A 21,837-nucleotide genomic window follows, 5' to 3' on the forward strand; every position below is an offset into this window, starting at 1 on the left:
TTTACTGTGATGGTTGTTATATCACAAATGTAGAACTATACATACACTATGCAGATGATCAATACGTAGCAGGAATAGATCAACTCTTGGCAGTGAAGAACAAGGGAAGAAAAATAAGAAGATGTGATCCATGCAGTGTTGTTTTCAAATAATGTTTTTTCAGTTTCCCTGTGTGATCAATTTAACGTATTTATTGCCATAATAGAATTAATTTATACATATAGTACTTGCATTTACTTGTGCAACTTCTTAAAAAAATATATATTTTGACAATTTCCCTTTCAATATACAAAATATAAAAAAGCACTACAATCTTTTGGGAACTGCTCCAAATATTCCTTACCCTAAAAAATAACATTCTAATTTTAAATATATTTGTGTGACACTGGTGCCTAGGGGCTGCAGTCAGGGATCAGAACCCCCCAGATTGCTAAACTCTGGACAATGAAAATGAAGTCCCTGATCCAAAGTCTTTATCTGAAATGTTCTGCTTGGATTGTTGTAGCTTCATCCCATTTCATTTCATCATGAGAATGTGTTTGGTTTTATACAGATACTGACTGAAATAGAAAATGAAGAATTGCAGAGCAGAGCAACTTCTGATAGTAATAGTCAACCCATCAATGAAGATGTAACTTGCAGAGTGGTTGCTGATGAGTGCTCTGTCACAGGTAAACAAACTTAATATTAGTTTATTTGTGCTGCTATTTAGTGCAATACTCATATCACTGTATAAAATATTTCTTCTGCTCTGTTCTTTTGATGAGAATAGTTATGGCAGTCCAGTACAATATATATTACAATGCATAGGTGTCAATTCTGTGGGTGCTCCGGGGCTGGAGCACCATCAAAAAAAAAAATAGTGGGTGCTCAGCACTCACTGGCAGCCTCCCTCCCCTGATCAGCTCCTTCCCTTCCCCTCCCGCGCCTCCCACCCGCCGCAGATCAGCTGTTGGCAGCATGCAGGAGGTGCTTGGGGGGAGGGGGAGGAGCTAGGGTGGCACACGCTCGGGGGAGGGGGCGGAACATGTTGAGAAGAGGCGGAGCGGGGGCAGGAAGAGTTGGGGGGGGCAGAAAGAGGCAGGGCGGGGTGGAGGTTTGGGGAAAGGGGTGGAGTGGGGGCGGGGTCTGGGGTGGAGTGGCAGTCAAGCACCCCCTGGCAACTCAGAAAGACAGCGCCTCTGTTACGATGGGATTTAGAACCTGATTCTGGAACTGAAGCTACTTAGGCAGATGCCTGCATTTATCCAGCTGTAGGAACGGGATCTTAACTTCTTATTCTTTTATATCTAAAGTCATAATAATGAGTTTATTTCAAATGGTATTATACACAAATAACTTAAGTAATATAATTTATTAGCTAATTTCATTTGCTGATTGGCTAAGCATACTTAAAAGGTCCCCAAATCAGCAACTGGGCCAAATGTATCGATCTTAATATTTGTTAATTTCAGTTTTTTTGACATTAAGGGCAGCATTTGCAGAATGTGGCTTTGGTCTGAATACACACAATCTGAACGTGCTGGTTTTTTTTTGCATACATAGATCCAATTTAAATGCCCAAATTGAGTGCAAATAAACTATGTATGTGTCAGTTCTCTTGTTTCTCCATGCAAAACATAGTATGAACACAAATGGAAACTCGATTGTGGCCACTGAGCATTTGCTTTATAGACTATTCACTTTAAATGTCACCATCCAATATGGCCTCTGTATTCTACACTGGTAAAATACAGGGGCCCTAAAAGCCCCTATGTGGCTAAGGGAAAATTGCCCTGGTGCCTGCATGTATAGGACTGCCCTAAACAGTCCTACACAGACCTCCTTACAAATCCTGGTATAGTGGGTATGTATGTTTGTAGCAGATCCTTAGGCTGGAGAGCGTAGGCCTATAAAACTGGGCATTTTGTGCAGTGCCAGCTCTTGTAGGCAGCCCATAATAGGTTGCTGTAATTTAGAGCAGCTCCACGGGCTGCCATGTTCTGCTCATAGCATTTTTTCAGCCCCTGGAGCAACTCCTCCTCCCTAGGGCTGCAAGTTATAGGCTCTACAAACACAGAATCTTACTCGTATTGTTTTCTTTTCAATCCATTAAATTATTTCATGATTTCAGATAAGTAATTACTATGAGCTCAGACTTTTAGTTAAAAGGTGTGTTTGCTTAAATTCTTGTAGATAATGGTGACATGGCCATTAGCTTTACTTACCATGAAGTAGAGGAAAGGTGCAGGCAAGAATTTGAGCTGTGGGAGGAGCGACAAAAAGAACTTGAAGACCAGAAAAGGAAAAAGCTGAAAGCTGAGAGGGAAATAGAGGAAAAACAAAATGAAGAGGAAAAGAAAAGAAGGCAACTGTATCTGGAGGAATTTGAGGCTGAAAGGATGAAGTTAGAGATGCTTCATAAGGTAACGTTTTAACAAAGATATTTATAACACACCCCTTATTTATCTGGACTACTTGAACATAAAGATCAATGCTGAAGAGAGGAAAAACAGTACCCTCTCAAATGTGTGCACATCCCCACACTTCTGGTTCCAAAAAGAAATACTGCTGAGAATAGATCATGTAGATCTTTGTATTATGATTGTCTCTCTTCCCTACTTTGATAAGCTGTGAACTACTTAACAAAGCTGATATTTAAACTGTGATAATTAGGCTTTATCATTATTAGTAAGTATCTGTAGTATGGTACCAGCCAAAATCCCTGGACAAGAATGGAACCCCAAAGTGCTAGATGCTGAACAGAAACAAGATGGTACTAGAGCAACTCATAAAAAGGTCCTTTTCATGGAAAATTTTATCTTTTTGGTGAAAAATCCCAAATAAAATATTTTGGCTGAAAGCCAAACATTTCTGTGGTGCCTCTTGGGATTTGTAGTTCTAGTTTCTTGTGCTCCAGTTCTCTTCTTTATGCCATTCTCCTTGGTCAGATTACATCTGCCCGATGCACCAGAATTCCCTCATAGTGAAGTGAAATGGTTGCATCATGGAAGATATAGTCTGGCTGGGAATCTCAGGCCATAGAGAAGAATGAGGGCATAAGAAAAATGAATTACAACTCCCATGAAGCACCTGATTCAGATATTGGATTTCTTTTTTTTTCCCTTTTTTTAGTTTTCAGTCTAAATATTCAGGCTGAAATATTTTGGTGCTGAGGAATCTGCTTTTTTGATGAAAAATCACAATTTTCTATGGAAGTTTACTGTGAAAAATTTAATTTCATCGAAACCCCAGTTTTCCATCAAAACCGTTTTGGTGTAAAATTTTCATGTAGCCATAGGAGACACTGTTCCTCCTTCAAAGAGCTTATGAACTTCAGAGTTATACAGTATTCTAATGGGGGTAGTTCACACTTCTATCAGAGTAGTTGTTTCAGACTTAGACACCATTGCATCAGTTAGCCTGTACGCATTTTGAAGGATCTCTTCATGACCCATAAGGATAGACCTTTTTTTTTAATTTTCAGTAATAGATTGAAGATTTTGAAGAACAAGATGGCAGTTATTTGGGTAAAGTACCAAGTTTCTGACTTGGTTTTGTTTGTCTGGGTATACAGCAAGAAGGACAGGAGTTTGTTGTTATGGGTTTTAATCAGGCCGCAACTTTATTATATAGATGTCTGGGACTACCCGGTGGATAAAGTGTACAGAGCAGGCAAATCCATGGTTATTCAAATCAATTCTCTGGGGCTTTCACCAGCCCCCCTTTGTTTCTATCCAGGTCCCTCAGCTGACCCATAGCTTGGACCTTACCATTCACCAGCGTCGCAAGAGGCTTAAGGAGGGCTATGAGAACGGGGGTGGGGGGGGGGGGGGGGGGTTGGCTCCCTGCCATACCGGTCATGGGAGTCCCTGAACCACCTCCCTCATTCTGTTTCTTTATCCAGTACCTCCTTTTAAGTCCTTTACGAGGCCATTTATCTGGTCACTGGCTGCCCTCCCTATGGAGTACCTGCACTGAACACCCGCCACAAGGAGGCGCCAGCCATTTGCTTGGCTGCCTCCCCCATCCCCGCCGGGTTCCCAGACATCTGCAAATGGCCTCTTGGCTAGCAGCCCTACCGGGGAGAAAGAACCCATTGTCCCATGTGCAATCGTCAAGGGACACCAGCAGCTGCATTGTCCTTGGCCTGGTACTGCAGCAAACGCCCTTAATGGAGGGCCGCATAGGCGACCCATTCTCTGGATCCTTGTATTGAGAGGAATCCTTAAAAGAAAACAAAATAAACAACTTGTAAGTTAGAGCCAAAAATCTGCATTTCGCCAACCACATGACATTCCGAGGTTCCAGAGAGCTCGCGGCAAACTAGAAATGAGACAAGGCATCTGCTATGCCATTATCCATGCCTGGCATGTGCTTGGAAGAAAAAACAGATGTTCAAGGTTAAGCATTGGAGAACAAATGCCCTTGCCAACTTTCCAATCCTGTGCGATCTGGAATTTTGGCGATTGATAACCTGTACCACTGCCATGTTGTCGCACCAAAGGCACACCCGTATATTAGACCCAAATTAATAACCATTTGTATCTCCACAATGATACCTCCTTAAATTGACTTATAAAACTTTTCCAAGTCTTACTACATCTGTGTAGTGACTCATATGTAATTGTGTGGTCTGGCTATGCCACCTGGTGCTCCTGCCAGCCGGGCACAAAAAGCCTGCCCCGGGGCAACAACCCTGCAAGCAAAGTTCAGCTCAAAGCCCAGGTAGGCTAATGTCGTGAAAGGGGGCTTCTGTTTTGTCATTCGCTAGGGGTTTTCCCAACTATTTAGCCAGGACCTGAAAATGTGTCCCAACAGGTGAAAACACTTATTTGGCCCAGCTCGCCCTGTGAACAAAAATTGTGCAAATAATGCACTGTTTGGTTTAGTCCCACTGACTGCACCACTGCCCAGTGCAACATTGAACTAAATTTCTGAAAAGCTGCACAGGATACTGAAGAGCCCATTGGCATAGCCTTGTTGAAATAAAGTTGCCGGCGGTAGGCGTCTTAAACAACCACCATTATTAAATGCCCAGCAAATACAATTATGTGTCCAGGGCCCTTTTCAGGCTTGTTGCGGTATGGACAAACCCCTGGTGCCCTTGGTGTTATGCCCTTGAACCACAGTGCGTGATGCCACCTAATTCCAGCTTGTGTTGCTGCCCTTAATGGAAACTGCTTCACCTCGCTTGCAAATTCACCCTCCCTGGTTGCAGTTTCCAGCCTGCCTGGGGGTGAAAAAACCTGGGGTAGGGGATGCTAGTTCCCCTTCCTTGCACTGTCCCTTTTCTGTTTAATTTGCCTGTGCCTGCAGTTCCCTAACACCTGGTGGTGGTGAACAGCCCCCCTGTTTTCCTGAGCTCACCCTTCTCCATGCCCATGGAGCCATCCTGCCTACACAGCCTGCCTGTGGGTGGAAGTACCTGGGGCAGGTACCTGGGGCAGGGGACACTAATTCCCCTTCTTTTCACTGTCCCCTTCTGTGTAATTTGCCTGTGCCTACCCTTCCTTGTCTGTGGGGCTGGGGGAAAGGGGGTAACACCCCCCCCCCGTTTTCCCAAGCTTACTCTTCTCTCTTCTTCATGCTGTTTCCAATGCTGTTTGCTGCTTTTCTGGAGCCATGCTTGACCAAATGGGTGACACTGAATTTGAGTTTTTAGCTACTGTTTGTTTTTTTCTGATCCAACCAACCTGACTGCTTATTATATTTCAGGTATCAACACAAAATAAGTGGATTTTTGGAGAATGCTATTTTTATAGTCAGCTATGATTTTAGTGAGTTATACAATGAAATGTATTAAAATAATTGATATAAGGTTACTTGTTATACAGCAGCAACAAGCTATGATGGAAGATGAGTTACTGAAAGAAAAGGAAGTTTGGAGAGAGAAGTTTAGGCAACATGAGGTAATTTGTACACGTGAATTTTTGTCAAAAAGTATTTGAATGTTATTAGAATATGCTCGAAAGATACTTTCATTGTTATGTAGGAAAACACAATCAAATTGAATGATTTATGCCATATGTGTTAAGACAGGTACCTGTGTGTGGTTTTAAAAAAGAAAAAAGTTTTTGAAATTTGTGAAAGCAGCCCTTCTCTGGCTGAGCAGTCCATTTCTCTTCTTGTTTGAGCAGCTGCAAATAGCTCTCAGGTTCTCCAGCTAAGCAAAACCTTTGGCCAACTTTACAAACTGGAGTTTGTCTCCATGTATTGATAAGAAGACAATCCTGTGTCCAGACTTACCTGAAGAAATGAAGAAGAAACCATATTAGCAGAAAGTAAAATAACATTTAAGAATAAATCTGTCTATCTTGTTTCACATATTATAATTACATCTTAAGGAAGATTTCAGTAATTCAGATGCTGAATACAATGTATTTCTATTGTTGTTTTGGCACAGGAATTGATCAAAAGACTACAGTTGCAAATAGAAGAGGAGAAAAGGGCCTTTGAAGAGCAGAAAGCAAAAGAAAGAGAACACTTGGCAGAGCAGTGGAATAAAGCAGTCGTTAAAATCCAAGCTAGATTTAGAGCATTTATCGTGTACAGAAAATATGCTCCTATCTTAAAAGAATGGAAAGCGAAAATTAAAAGGAAGAAGGAACTGCAACAAAAAATGGAGAGAGAAAAGAGAGAAAAGGAAGAAAAAATGAGGAGACGGATGCAGGAAAGGAAGCAAAAAGAAGAGGAGTCGAGAAAGAGACAAGAAGAAATAGAAAGACAAGCACATATGGAACAGGTGAGGAGGCGTGAGGAATATGAAAAGAAGAAAGAAAATCTCCGTCTTGAACGAGAAAAAAACCTTCAGTTAGAAGGACCAAGAGGGCAACAAGGAGCAAAACAAAAAGAGAAAATAGCAATAAATGCAGTGGCTGAAAATAGAGACAAAGACACAAAAATAACAAAGGAAGAAAGAGAGAGAGAAAATATAAAAGGCCTAAGAGAACAGGAAAAGGAGCAGAAGAAACAGATACTGGAAATAAGAGAAGAGGAAGAGAAACAAGAAGAAAAACATATTTACCTCTTGTATCTTTCCAATAATTCAGAGAATACAAAAGACAGAAAACAGACACCACCGAGCTCTGAGAAGAAAGAAGAGTCTCATGATAAAAGTAAAGAAAATGCAGATGGGTATGTGATGACACATACAGGAAAAAGTTCCCTACAAACTAAGGATAGAGAAGCCATTGTTCTTGTAGCTAATGATGCAATCTCAAATAAGGAAAACAGTATGCACAACAGTCAGTGGAATTTGGAGGTCCAGCCAGATAACAGGAACAGTGAACACAAAGTGCAATCTTGTAAGTTTGAAACAGTTAAAACAGCAGAGGTCGTGATCAAGAAAATTCAGGAGGAAGTTGCTGAGGATTGGGACAAAAGCGAGAGTGTAATTAAGTATTTTGAGAGGCCACTAACGCTACCTGATAATGTTGAAAAGAAGAGGCTAACTTGGATGACGATGTGTAAACCCTGGTCTAAAATTTATAGGGAAAACCAAAGAAAGAAAGTAGTTAAAAGAAGCAGACCAAGAAAAACCTCAGAAAGCAAGATGCCCCCATTAAGTGTAGAAATGATTATTCAATGTGGCCCTTGGAATGCCCTCCAACAGGTAACTAAATACTGTAAGTGATTCTTAAGCAGTGATTTACATGAGAGCTGACTAGTCATGTGAGGTGGAATTTTCAAAACTGTCAGTGTTGGCCTAATAATTGGTTTTTCCATTGACTTCTTCAAAGGGAAAAGAATGAGGCCAATGTCAAGTGCTTTTGGAAATCCTGCTCATGGTGCTGATTCTTTGTTTTCAGCTGCTAAACTGCATTAAGTCACAGCTGAAATTGCATTATCTTTCCATATAAGTAATTGATTTATTGAAACAAGGATGTTCTGTGACTGGGATAGGAAGTGGTGCATAAAACAATGTCTCTATTGAAATATGGTTCACACTAATAAAACGGCCCAGATCTGCAGAACAGTTTATTTTAATGCAAAAGAGGCTGGCACATATTTGTACTGTGGTTATCTGATTGGTATCAACATACCATTATTAATCCTAATATATATGATATTTAGTTTAGCGATGATTCTTCTCACTTCTATTATGGTAAAATTATGTACACTTCTAATCTGTTGACATTATAAATGAGACAAAACCCCATTGACTTCTGTTTTGCTGTCTCATTAATCTTCTATTCATTCACATTATACATTATTAGTAGTGAAGCACTTATGTTTGAAATGGACATCAAAATCAAATAAGTTTGGTTACCTTTTTATAGTTTTACCAATTTTTTTCCACTATCGGTTACAAATTATGGCTTTCAATTAATTGCATTTAACTCAAACGATTATCTCAAAACAAATTAACTCAGTTAAAAAATTAATCATGATTAATTGCAGTTTGAATCGCACAGTTAATAATAGAATACCAATTGAAATTTATTATAAATATTTGTGGATATTTTTTCTACATTTTCAAATATATTGATTTCAGTTGCATCACAGAATACAAAGTGTGCAGTGTTTTGTAATTATTATTTTGTATTACAAATATCTGCACTATTCTCTGGAATGGTGGCCAAAGTGTAAAGGGGCATATGAATGTTTAGCATATCTGGCACGTAAATATTGTGCAATGCTGGTTACAAAAGTGCCATGCAAATGCCTGTTCTCACTTTCAGGTGACATTGTAAATAAGAAGTGGGCACTATTATCTCCCATAAATGTAAACAAAATTGTTTGTCTTAGCGATTTGGCTGAACAAGAAGTAGGACTGAGTAGACTTGTTTTGTTTTTGAGTGCAGTTATGTAAAAAATAATTCTACATTTGTAAGTTGCACTTTCAGGATAAAGAGATTGCACTACAGTACTTGTATGAGGTGAATTGAAAAATACTATTTTTGTTTCTTTTTTACAGTGCAAATATTTGTAATAAAAATAATTATATAAAGTGAGCACTGCAATTAATTGCAGTTTTGTAATTGTTTGACAACCCTATTGCAAATCATTTCTATGTTTTTATGATGCTTAAGTAGTGTTATGCAATTTTTTTATCATGGGAGCAACATTTATCAGTTAATGTTTTTGCTGAAGATCAGAAAACTTTTAGTCTTTTATAAGTGTTTTACAGTAAATTCAGAATCTAGACTTAATCCATATATTATATGTTACGTAGTAAGTATTTAACTTTAAAAATACTTTAATAGTATTTTTATGTAGCCTTTTTAGAGTGCAATCTTATGGACATCCTTTTCATTGAATGTGTGTAGGTTACGACACTTACACTTCAAGATTTGCCTGGCTGTAGTCTCTCCACGTTGTCTGAATGTTCAAGTCTTCAATTATTGACCCTTAGACGCTGTGGACTAACTGCATTGGAAGGACTCAGTAACTGCAAAGGCCTAAAGTATATTGATGTGGAGGTACCTAGCATATTTTACTATCTATATGGAGGTGGGGTGAGACTGCCATCTCTGCCATTCAGGATATGATGAGTCTGAATCCATCTGTTTATATGTGTATGTACATATAAGACAAGTTTTTTTTTTTTTTAAAGTGCCAAAAGTTGAGTGTGAGTATGGAGGGAAAGTGATAAATCTTCATTCCCTCTGTAGCATGGCTGTGCAAATGCTGTTCACCCTAGCAGTTTGTGTGCTCCACCCCCACCCCCTTAGTGACTAGGGCATTTAAAAGTGAGCGAGGAGGAGGAGGTGAGGCCTTAGGAACATAACTCCTGTGTACTAGCCCAGATTGCTTGCCCATGTGCACAAGGAGCAGCACCAGCATTGATTTCTGAGGCACAATCTCTCCAGTGCTGCTTCTGCAGGTGGTGGCACTGCACTTACACAGAGCTGTGTCTTAAAATCTAAGTGACTAAAGAAAATGTGCCTCATTTTAAAGAACTTGATGATCTACATGAAATAAATGGTTTTACCTTTTAGGTTTTTAGCATTTTGATTATATCAATGCACTGGGAGAGTTCATGCATAATGACTAACAGAAGACCCATTGTGTATAAAAGTTTTGAATGTTTCTTTTTTGCCCAATGATTACTGTTTGGTGTATGCTGTGACCTTCTCAAAACTGAGAGAGGAATGGGCAAGGTCAGTTATAGCTAAGGCAACATTGTCTAGTGGTTAGAGCAGTGCACTGGGAGTCAAGACTCTTGTGTTCTTTTCCCAGTTTTCCTACCTATTAAAAATAATCTTGGGCAAAATTTTCAAATGTCCACTACTTTTGGATGCCTCAAATTACAGCGCAAAAGGAGTAAGAGGATTTTATATCTATATCTATATCAGGGGTAGGCAAACTATGGCATGCGTGCCGAAGGCGGCATGTGAGCTGATTTTCAGTGGCACTCACACTGCCTGCATCCTGGCCACCAGTCTGGAGGGCTCTGCATTTTAATTTAATTTTAAATGAAGCTTCTTAAATATTTTGAAACCTTATTTACTTTACATACAACAATAGTTTAGTTATATATTTTAGACTTATAGAAAGAGACCTTCTAAAAAGGTTAAAATGTATTATTGGAACGCAAAACCTTAAATTAGAGTGAATAAAGGAAGACTCTGCACACCACTTCTGAAAGGTTGCCGACCCCTGATCTATATATATACATATCTATATATAGCTAACCTGTTGACCTTTCTCTGACTGACATTTATAGATGACGAGGTTTTATACTAAGTGTTGCCCAGTATTTTTACACACAAACTTGGTGTTTCTAAGCATTAAAAATGTTATTCTAAATATAGTATTACACTAGCTGTCTATTCGCTGGAAGTTGGGTGGCTTGATCTGCGGGCAGTGCTGGCTTGTCTGATAGAAGACTTCCATTCAAACTAAAATGACAGAGCAGTTAAATGCCCCTTTGTTTAGTAAAAGCTGAAACAACACAAGACCCTGCCCAAATCACAGACCAGCATGGCAAGGCTTGAGTAGGAGTTGAGCCAGTTGGTCTGAGGGTTTTTCCTAGCATCTGCATGCCAACACAGGGGACTGAGTATTCACAGATTCCAAGTCCAGGAGGAACCATTGCGATTGTCTAGTCTGAGCTTCTGTAAGACACGGGCCATAGAACTTCCCCAAAACAATTCCTTGAGCATTGTTGTTTGGCGGAGCTGTAAGTGTCTGTGAGTCAGAAGCAGGCAGCGAAAGCCAAGCAGACAGCAATAGAAGCACTACTGGGGGAAAAAAAGCCAGGAGAGCTTTATAGGCAGAGTGCTGGCTGGAAAGAAGCTTGGAAATGTGAGCAAAGAAACTGCCTCCTGTTGTGTGCTTCCTACTGTGTTCAGTGAAATAGGACTCTCTGTACATTCTTTATAAATAGGATTACATCAAAGATGCCTAACTCAACCATCAGTTTTGCCTCTTAATGGAAACACTCTTCAAGGCCTCGAATACTGGTTAACTGCTCAGACTAAAAATGGTTAACAATAGTAAAGTTTACAATATTTTTGAATGACCCATAATAATGCTTAACTTAATATTGTGATTTTCATTAGTAGATCTCAAAGTGTTTCAGTCTTTCTTGTATTTATCCTCACAAACACCCCTGTGAGGAAAGGAAGTGGTGGTATCCTCATTTTTACAGACGGGTAACAGAGAAACTACGTGACTTGTCCAAGAGCACACAAGAAGTCTGTGGTGGAGTAGGGAATTGAGCCTGGGTCTGCCAAGTCGTAGGCTAGTTATCCAAACACTGGACTGTCTTTCCTCTCTCACTGAAAACTGTCTATGCTTTTCTATTCATGATCTTTAATTTTATCTGCTTTCTTCTTTGTGGTAGGAAAACAATATTCAGACAATAAATTGTGAGAATCTAGAAAATCTCTGCATTTTAATTTTGAATAAAAATCAACTTGCATCACTTCATGGCTTAGATGGCTGCAGGGATCTCAGGAATCTTGAACTGTCCTGCAATAAAGTCACTCGAATTGGTAAGAAAATATTAAAGATGATGCATTTTATTCATTTAACATCAGTATTGTGCATTTATTCTTAACTTGGTTTGGTTGAAGATAGAAAACGACTGTTGCCAATGTAGTAGTGTTTATTTTTAATCCTGTAACAGGCTTATTTCAAAGAAGATATTACTCAGTACTCATGTCCTTATTAGGATGGAAAAATCGGAAAAGTACATATAAAATCTTGCACCCTTTGTAGGATGTGAATAGTTTAAAATTTCAAACAAGTTGGGTGGGTGGACGATGAGAGAAGAACCAGAAACTTAAGGGGAATTAATTTGTTTTAGATTAGAAAGGAGGAAAAAATTATACAAGAGGAGAAATCCTTGTCCTAGTTCCTTCCTCTGGGGGTAACCAGGAGACCCACTAACCTGATGCTGGTACAGCAGGCCTCAGAATGTTTCCTCTGTAATGAAGGGGCAGTTAAATTCAACACAGTGGAAAGAATTGCTGATTCTGCTGCATTAGAGTGGAGAGAATCGGTTCTTTGGTTGTCTACAGAAGAACTAACCTATTCTGTCCCCCCGTCCAAAAGTAGCTTTAATAATTGAAGGGGGGAGAGAGGTAAACCGCCTTGTAATTACCTAAAATGGCGATCCCAGTGCTGAAAGGAGCACGGCGCTTCTTCCTTCAAGAATGCAACACAGCAGGTAGGTCTGCAGCTGAAAGAGTTGCAGGTCCTGCTGTGGGGACTGGGTCATGTTGGAAGGTAGAGAAGTGAGGGCCACAAAGGTGTAGGTAATCATTGGAATACTTAACTAATTCAAACACTGAGCCTTCTGGGGCTTGCCAGGCACTAATTCTAGTGAAAATCAAAGCATAGGTTTTGAGTCATAAGGAAAGATTTCATTTGCTGAAGCAATTCATCTTTTGTTTGTAGGAAACTCATTTGAGCTGAGGAAGCCTATGCAAGCAGTGGGTGGGTAGGTGGCCAGCTCTTGAGTTGAGACCACTTCAAATGTGTGTATGGCAGGACTCGAGTTAAGCATCAGAATGGTGGTGCTTTTGAATGCTTTGTCTTGCTTTAGACTTGTCTTGATGTTTACCTATAAACAAAATGAGGTGTTAAAGGAAATAAAGAATTGAATTAAATGAAAAACCAACATTATCACAACTTCCAGGCTTACAAATTAAGCCTGTACACATAAGGTCATTAAAAAAAAAATCAAAAAGTTTTTACAGCAGCAAAAACAAACGTTTAGACAAATATGCAGATATGAGAGGTGAGGACCAAATTCCATGATTAATAAATAAACAAGAAAATGGCAAATAGGAAATATTAAACTTGAGAAATTAGTTATTGTACAGCCACCCATGTGGTGTTAATAGCTTCAGTTTCAAAATGCTAATACTTTGGATATTGGATTGTTGATTTTACATATTAAAGTACATGACCATAATTCATGTTTCTGGGGACAGTGTCCTGCGGTGGTGGTAAATGGTGGTGTTATGGGCACCTACTATAAAAACCAATGCCAGTAGCCTAAGGGGAATTGAGGAAACAAACTGCAAGAAGCAGTGCTGGAACTTCCTCCATGTCTGGTTGCCAGTAATGCGCTGTGAGATTATTTGTTTGGGATGGATTTCCTGTGGCAGGATATCTGCAAGATTAATATGCAAGTGACATAATATTAATTGATGATCCTTAAGTATGAAGTATCTGTGTACAGAGCAAATGGAGTAAAAGCCTCCAGTACTCTCTATTATGTACAATGAAAGTACTGTATTCACCGAGTATGATATGAGTTTAAATGGGGAAGGGAATGTTCAACGAAAAACCACATGGTTTTCTCGCCTAAGGAACAGCTTTGAGGATGTCTGGATAAACTAAATGCATAACATAGATTTTTTTTGTTTAGTTTTGTTTCACACAATAACATATTGATAGTAAGAAATCTTATAGAATCACACAAAGATGGACTTGTGTTTTTAAGATGTTAATTTGCTCCTCCCATCTATAAATCTAGCAGCATGTCCCATGGCAATTTTGTAAGTTGCACTGCTGTGTAGCGTTCTTTTTTACATTCAGTTCATTCTGTTTTAAATTATTCTAATCTATGGATTTTTTTTAAAGGCTTATATATATTATGGTTGTAGCAATTCAGGTTAACTTGTTGCAGGAAGTTTCCTAGATACTATTACTTTTGTTTTCACCAGAGTAAAAAGTGGGGAACAATGGCAGTTGGCAGAAGCTGTTAATAAAATAAATGGGGGCTGAGGGGAATGCTTTATTGCAAATGAGCATGTCCTCTGAAATCAGCATGCTCACTGCCTGGGTGACTATACATTTGTACAATGAGCATAAGGAACTTTAGCATATGTATATTCTTGGGAGGGGGCTGGTTCATTTAAATATTTCTTTTATTAATGAAAAATATTTTAAAAAAATCTTGTCTAGAAGGGACCTTTGTGATCATCTAGTCTTGTCCCCTGGGTAACACAGGTCATAGAACTTCCCCAAAATAATTCCTAGAGCAGAGCTTTTAGAAAAAACATCCAATCTTGATTTTAAAATTGCCAGTGATGGCGTATCTACTACATCCCTTGGTAAATGGTTAATTACTCTCATTATTAAAAACGTATTCATTATTTTCAGTCTGCATTTGACTAGCTTCAACTTCCGGCCATTGGATCATGTTATAACTTTCTCTGTGATCGAGGCACCAATTAATCTTCTCTTTGTTAAGCTGAATAGATTGAGCTCCATGAGGCTATTGCTAGAAGGCTTGTTTTCTAATCTATTAATCATTCTTATGGCTCTTCTCTGAATCCTCTCCAGTTTACCAACATCCTCCTTGGAACAAGGATTCCAGCAGTGCCAATTACAGACAAAATGTAACCTCTCTAGTCCTATTTGAGACTCCTGTTTATGCATCACGGATCACATGAACTCTCTTGTCCATAGCATCACACTGAGAGCTCATGTTCAGGTGATTATCCACCACAGCTCCCAAATCTTTGGTTAATAACTAGATCCAGCATCTTTGAAAATGCATGTGTATGCTGCTGCTGCATTTCCCCCCCCGTGAATCTCTATGTAGGTAATAGGATGTGTATTTTACCCAGTAGGTTACCAGTGCTAATGAGAACAAAGCACAGCCCTGGATCCCCCTTTCAGGCAGTCTTGGTTTTACCATTTGTTAGAAGTTAAGAAATGCCCAATTGGAGCATCAGCTTACTCAGAACCCCTCCTCTCTCTTTCACTCAGAAGTCTCCTCCTGTTCTTCTGACGACCTCACTTCTCTTGCCTCATCCATCTTCTTCCTGTTTTAAAAAGAAAGTTACTTTTATTGAGTCAGGACAATGTGTGCTGAACGGGGTGCCGTGGGCAAGTGGATGCTCCATGCAGCTGCACTGTTTTCACGTTACCAAGAGCAGTTCTGCTTATATAGGAGTCTTCACCTCTGCTTCTTTTATTGAGACATATGCATGTAGTTACAGAACACCTTTTTTCATGTACTGCCATAGCTGATATCACTTCGTGTGTTTTATGTTGGTGCCTTGTCAGTGCCCATGAGAATTCAGACTCTCAAAGAAATCATTACTATTTAAGCATGACATTATACAAAACATAGAAGACATGTTCTTGTACATAAGATTGGCCATACTGGGTCAGACCAATGATCCATCTAATCCAGTATCCTGTCTCTGACAGTGGCCAATGCCAGGTGCTTCAGAGGGAATGGACAGAACAGGCAATCATAGAGTGATCCATCCCCTGTCATCCACTCCCCTTGCACCCTGCATAGTGCAAAATATATAGTCACCTAACATTTGTGGTTAGTTTTAATCTTGCATATGTCTGCAATACAGCCAGTAAATATACAAATTACATATTTGTATTACAGTAGCACTAGGAGGTCCCGAAGTAGATTGGAACCCCATTGTACTTAGCATTATACAAACACAGTGAGCGACAGTCCCTGTCCCAAAGAGCTTACAGACAAAATAAACAAGACAGACACAAGGCTTGCGATCTAAATAAATGAGGAAACAGGCACAGAAAATTAAGTGACTTTCCAAGATTGCATAGTAGGTTAGTGACAGAGCTGGAAATAGAATCCTGGTCTCTTGATTCACGCACACCTCCTGTAGAGGTCCCTTTTGTACATCCTCTACTGGTCTGACACCTATTTGAATTCAGTGCTTGTCTTTTAAGCGTGTTGACCTTCCTACACAGAAGTACAAAGCTTTAAAAATGGAAAAATGATGTTGAGGCAAGTTCTTGCAGCTGTCAGTTTTCAGTATTATGCCTGAAATGAAACTCTGCGCAGTCCACTAGATGGTGCTAGTTCCCTTTAATTTTTTAACTCGATAAATAAATAAATAAAATCCAGAAAAGCAGCTTTCAGTCTGGTGTAGTATGTCACAGGCATATCTGAAATTCTTTTTCAGTAATTAAAAGCTAGTAAATTAATTTCTTAAAGCTCGGACGGGAAATAAACTGCTCGTAACAGACCACTTGCCTTAAATTTGGTGTAGTATCAGTTTAATATCTGATATTCTTTTCCATTTCTGGTTATTATTATCCTAAGTCCTATTCTGTATAAATTCTTAATGTAATATGAATATTGATGTTTAATTTTTACTATGTTTTTTCCCCCTTCATCTTTTCTCTTCTTTCTCCATACACCCTCTGTACCTGTGGTAACCCTTTCTTTGGCTGGGACAAACAGTACTTTTGAAGGCCCAGGTTGCTCCAGGGAGATTACCACAAAGCTAGCTCCATACTTGCACAGATCATCTCTATTCTGTGCCTGGAAGGATGGGAAGGTTGGGGGTAGGTCTGAGAAGGCCTGTCTCAACCACCTCCCAGTTCTGTGAAGATTACACAGAAAAAAGGACTGGGAGGGTACTACATTTTTCTCACTTTCCCTCCTCCCCCCGCCATAGGTTTTTATACCGTATTCATTCCTATCATTTCTGAGCTCTCTTGAAGGGAGCCATAATGCTAGAAACAAGTGAGGAGGTGAATGGACCCAGAGCTGGTACAGAGGTACAAGGCCTGCCCATCTTTCAGATCCCCTGGGTTCCACAAAGTAGTGGGAGGAACCTAGTCTTGTTGCACTATCATATAAACTGCTAACAGAATGATTTGGGAGCAACTCCAGGAGAGAACTCTCACTCTCCGAGAGTGGGATGTGATAGTCTGATTCTTGCTCTGTATACCAGCTGTTAGGATTGCTCTTTAAAAATATGGTAGTTGTAGCTATAGTTCAAGACATACATATGTTTACAGATACCTCACTTTCCTTATAAGACTTCGTTTTAATGCGCTTGCTTGCACAGTGCATGCCCTCATTCACATCCCTGCTGATTGGCCTCTGTGTGTTATAGTGGTATGATTAGTTCTTACCATTTCTGGTCACTTTTTAAAAAAACTTTAATTAAAATATTTCAAATTGAAACTTTTGAGCATTTGCTCTTAGTAGAGATTTTAAGATGGCTGCTAGCATTTTGCTGACACCACAGGACCTTGACTAAATATGCTCTCTGCCTTTGGTATTTAGTAATTTCTCTAGTTACAGCATTGTAAGAGTACTTTATTGCACGAAGCATGTCCTGTTACAACACTTTGACAATGTGATGTGCACAGGGAATCTAAGCTAATTTGGTTTCTTGTTTAGTTAATAGACTCAGACGTTTGCAATTTTTGAAAATGATTGTTTAAAATGCTTGAAACACATGGGGATGAATATAAAATTAATCAGTGTTTAAAATACCTCAAAATCATTGTAAAGCCTTTTATAGAAAACTGAGTGTGTTCATTTTTTAAAACATGAACCTGTTACAATCTCAGTGTGCTTCAAAATTCAAAACTAACACAATTTTAATCGCATTATGATTTAATTCAGGTTAAAATATGAGTTTTCCTTTTCAGGTGGTTTAGAGTCATTGAAAAATCTCCAGCAACTAATTGTGGACCACAATCAGTTAATCAGCACGAAAGGTCTTTGTGATGTGCCAACTCTCATGCACATAGACTGCTCTTTTAATCATCTTACTCAACTTGAGGGCATTGAGAATTGTGGCCTGCTTCAGATTCTGAAGTTACAAGGAAATAATCTAAGTGAGGTAATATCCGTGAATCAAATGGGATGATTTTTCATACCATGCTTCCCTGATACCAGTAATACAGCCCATGATGCTGATCACATTATTTTTTTCTTGAGGGGGGGATCTACAAAGGGCCAGCTATGGGAGTTTGGTGTCTCAGTACCCTTTGTACCTTTGAAAATCCCCCTGCCCCTCGGTAATTTAATTTCCATTCTTTGTACTATAGTGGGTAGTTTCCAGTTTGTTGTATGCAAAATTATTTTTTTTTTAAGTTGGTCAAACTGCTATGATCATTAAAGGTAAAACGAGTCATGCAGTAGAGATATTTCTTCCAGAATTCAGTATGGGATGATTTCATAGGTGATAACTGCCTACAACTTGAATTAAATCATTGTGGGCTGCAACTCTAAAAAATAAGGCGCTAGATGGCTACCTGTACATTTAGTAACCTTTCTTGGCAATGGCTTTTGTATAAAACTGAGGCAAAACCTACTTGTCAATAAATAGTCAGTCATTAGAATCATAGAATATCAGAGTTGGAAGGGACCTCAGGAGGTCATCTAGTCCAACCCCCTGCTCAAAGCAAGACCAATCCCCAACTAAATCATCCCAGCCAGGGCTTTGTCAAGCCTGACCTTAAAAACCTCTAAGGAAGGAGATTCCACCACCTCCCTAGGTAACCTATTCCAGTGCTTCACCACCCTCCTAGTGAAAAAGTTTTTTTCCTAATATCCAACCTAAACCCTCCCACACTGCAGCTTGAGACCATTACTCCTTATTCTGTCATCTGCCACCACTGAGAACAGTCTAGATCCATCCTCTTTGGAACCCCCTTTCAGGTAGTTGAAAGCAGTTATCAAATCCCTCCTCATTCTTCTCTTCTGCACACTAAACAATCCCAGTTCCCTCAGTCTCTCCTCATAAGTCAGGTGCTCCAGCTCCCTAATCATTTTTGTTGCCCTCCGCTGGACTCCTTCCAATTTTTCCACATCCTTCTTGTAGTGTGGGGCCCAAAACTGGACACAGTACTCCACATGAGGCCTCAACAATGTCGAATAGAGGGGAATGATCATGTCACTCGATCTCCTGGCAATGCCCCTACTTATACAGCCCAAAATGCCGTTAGCCTTCTTGGCAACAAGGGCATACTGTTGACTCATATCCAGCTTCTTGTCCACTGTAACACCTAGGTCCTTTTCTGTAGAACTGCTTCCTAGCCATTCGGTCCCTAGTCTGTAACAGTGAATGGGATTTTTCCGTCCTAAGTGCAGGACTCTGCACTTGTCCTTGTTGAACCTCATCAGGTTTCTTTTGGCCCAATCCTCTAATTTGTCTAGGTTCTTCTGTATCCTATCCCTACCCTCCAGCATATCTACCACTCCTCCCAGTTTAGTGTCATCTGCAAACTTGCTGAGGGTGCAATACACGCCATCCTCCAGATCATTAATGAAGATATTGAACAAAACCGGCCCCAGGACCGACCCTTGGGGCACTCCTCTTGATACTGGCTGCCAACTAGACATGGAGCCATTGATCACTACCCGTTGAGCCCGACGATCTAGACAGCTTTCTATCCACCTTATAGTCCATTCATCAAGCCCATACTTCTTTAACTTGCTGGCAAGAATACTGTGGGAGACCGTAACAAAAGCTTTGCTAAAGTCAAGGAATAACACATCCACTGCTTTCCCCTCATCCACAGACCCAGTCATCTCCTCATTGCATGAATGAAAGCAGTAAGTCTGTGTATATTGCTAATCTCAAATGCTGTGGCATACATTGAATGTTCAGACTATGCACAAAGCATAGAAAAATGTTAGCATGTGATAAATCAAAAATGCTATACATACTATGTAACAAAGCATATCTGTAATAGTATTTAATAATATAGTCAAGAAAAGCAACTGATAAGCATTCAATTGTTGTTATATGCAATCAATTTTTATTTGAAAAATAATAGCAAAAAATCACTTTCCTGTATTTAGCTCCCTACCTTGGAAAATCATGTTCTGCTAAGAGAACTATACTTGGATGACAATAGTATTTCAACTATGGAAACATTTTCTTTTTATTGGCTGCCTCTGCTACATATCCTTTCTCTATCACAAAACAGGTAAAGTGGAAACTTTTTCTATTCAAGCAATTTAATACATAGATATTTACAAAATAACAGTTCTCTTATGAGTTTTCAGTATGAACCTGAGTGTATATAAAGGATCATAAAGGACAGTTTCAGCTGTACCAGACAAAGCAGAGTTCCTAGGATGATGTTGTTTGAAAAAGTATATTTAGCAATTAATAGGAGTAATCTTCTTTAGACAGTTTTGAAAACAATGGTGACCATAAAAGGTTAATTTAAAAATATAATTATGGCAGTGCTGTGGCACTGCTGAAACCATGTTAACAGAATTCTACCTTACTCTATAAATAGGATTATTAGTAAAACATTCTCTGTCTTACTTCCACCATAGGGCTTGTTTTGCTCCAAACATTGGACCTAATAGAGGCCTCCCACTCTATCTGGAATAAACAGTGCTAATTAAAATGTTCATCAAAAAACTAATTTTCGTTTCCATGCACATATTGTATTCAAGTGTCAAAGAAAAGGAATTTCAAGTTGCTTATCAGCTTTTATTTTTCATTGTTACAGTTTAGTTTGATTTAATGTGTAAAAAATAAAATAGGGTTTTTTCTTATTATTTATAAGCCATATAGTAAAATACTAATTAATGACTTCCCATAGCTTTGTATGTGGCAATCTGTGTTTCTATGGGAATATAGTAGCCACATGTTCTGAGTCAAAAGTTTGCTACCTTTTTTTATGTAGCTGATTTCAAAATTGAGTCTACCTCAGTGCATGAGCAAAGGCAAACAATAACAAACACTTACAATTCTGGATATTTCTAGTTCTCTGTATTACTTTTGTACAATCTCACAAGGCTGCGTATGTGTGCGTGTGTATGTAGTTTTTTGTTTGCTTGCTTTTGAGAGATAATTTTTGAGATATAAGCAGCTACAGTTTCTGAATGGGAAGTGTATTTTACTAGCTTACATCACCATTTAAAAAACAAGGAGTCTGGAAGGCACCCTAAAGACAAATCTGTTAGTCTTTAAGGTGCCACCAGACTCCTTGTTGTTTTTGTGGATACAGACTAACACGGCTACCCCCTGATACTTAGCACCATTTCAGACATTTTGTAAAGAATTTTTCTTAGCAGCTTGCCCTCTTGTCACAATGTAGGGTAAAGGTCTGCAGATATTTTACATGCCCTACTGTAGGGCATATACAGAATCGATGGCCTTCCTGAAAACATAGAGCAGTGCTAAAGAATTTAGGGCATGTCACACTAAGGCCTGGTCCCCACTAAGCCCCCACTTCGGACTAAGGTACGCAAATTCAGCTACGTTAATAACGTAGCTGAATTCGAAGTACCTTAGTCCGAACTTACCGCGGGTCCAGACGCGGCAGGGAGGCTCCCCCGTCGATGCCGCATACTCCTCTCGCCGAGCTGGAGTACCGGCGTTGACGGCGAGCACTTCCGGGATCGATCCGGGATCGATTTATCATGTCTAAACCAGATGCGATAAATCAATCCCAGAACATCGATTGCCTGCCCCCGGACCCTCCGGTAAGTGTAGACGTACCCTTAGCAAGGTTCTGTCATAGCTGGGGCATGGTGCTTTCTGTGTGAGGAGAGCTAATTGGATGTGATTGTGGGGAGATGTAAATAAAAAATAAGTTTAGATTAACTTAGGGGGCATTCTGACTTTTCAAAGTAAGCTTTACAGGTCACCTATAATGTAGTAATGCATATGAAATTGCAAGGCA

General features: G+C 39.5%; 1 protein-coding gene across 1 annotated transcript in view; it reads left to right on the forward strand.

Annotated features, from left to right (window-relative positions):
* LRRIQ1 (leucine rich repeats and IQ motif containing 1) overlaps nucleotides 1-21,837 on the forward strand; it is a 151,979-nt gene that overhangs the window by 7,755 nt on the left and 122,387 nt on the right. The window contains exons 4-11 of the mRNA XM_034772340.1: nucleotides 554-671; nucleotides 2,176-2,405; nucleotides 5,817-5,891; nucleotides 6,386-7,594; nucleotides 9,252-9,404; nucleotides 11,774-11,924; nucleotides 17,833-18,026; nucleotides 19,994-20,121. Of these exons, the coding sequence (XP_034628231.1) occupies nucleotides 554-671; nucleotides 2,176-2,405; nucleotides 5,817-5,891; nucleotides 6,386-7,594; nucleotides 9,252-9,404; nucleotides 11,774-11,924; nucleotides 17,833-18,026; nucleotides 19,994-20,121 (2,258 nt within the window). The remainder of the gene's footprint in view (nucleotides 1-553; nucleotides 672-2,175; nucleotides 2,406-5,816; nucleotides 5,892-6,385; nucleotides 7,595-9,251; nucleotides 9,405-11,773; nucleotides 11,925-17,832; nucleotides 18,027-19,993; nucleotides 20,122-21,837) is intronic.

The sequence above is a fragment of the Trachemys scripta genome, chromosome 1, assembly GCF_013100865.1.
Source record: "Trachemys scripta elegans isolate TJP31775 chromosome 1, CAS_Tse_1.0, whole genome shotgun sequence".
NCBI classification, from domain to species: Eukaryota; Metazoa; Chordata; order Testudines; family Emydidae; genus Trachemys; species Trachemys scripta.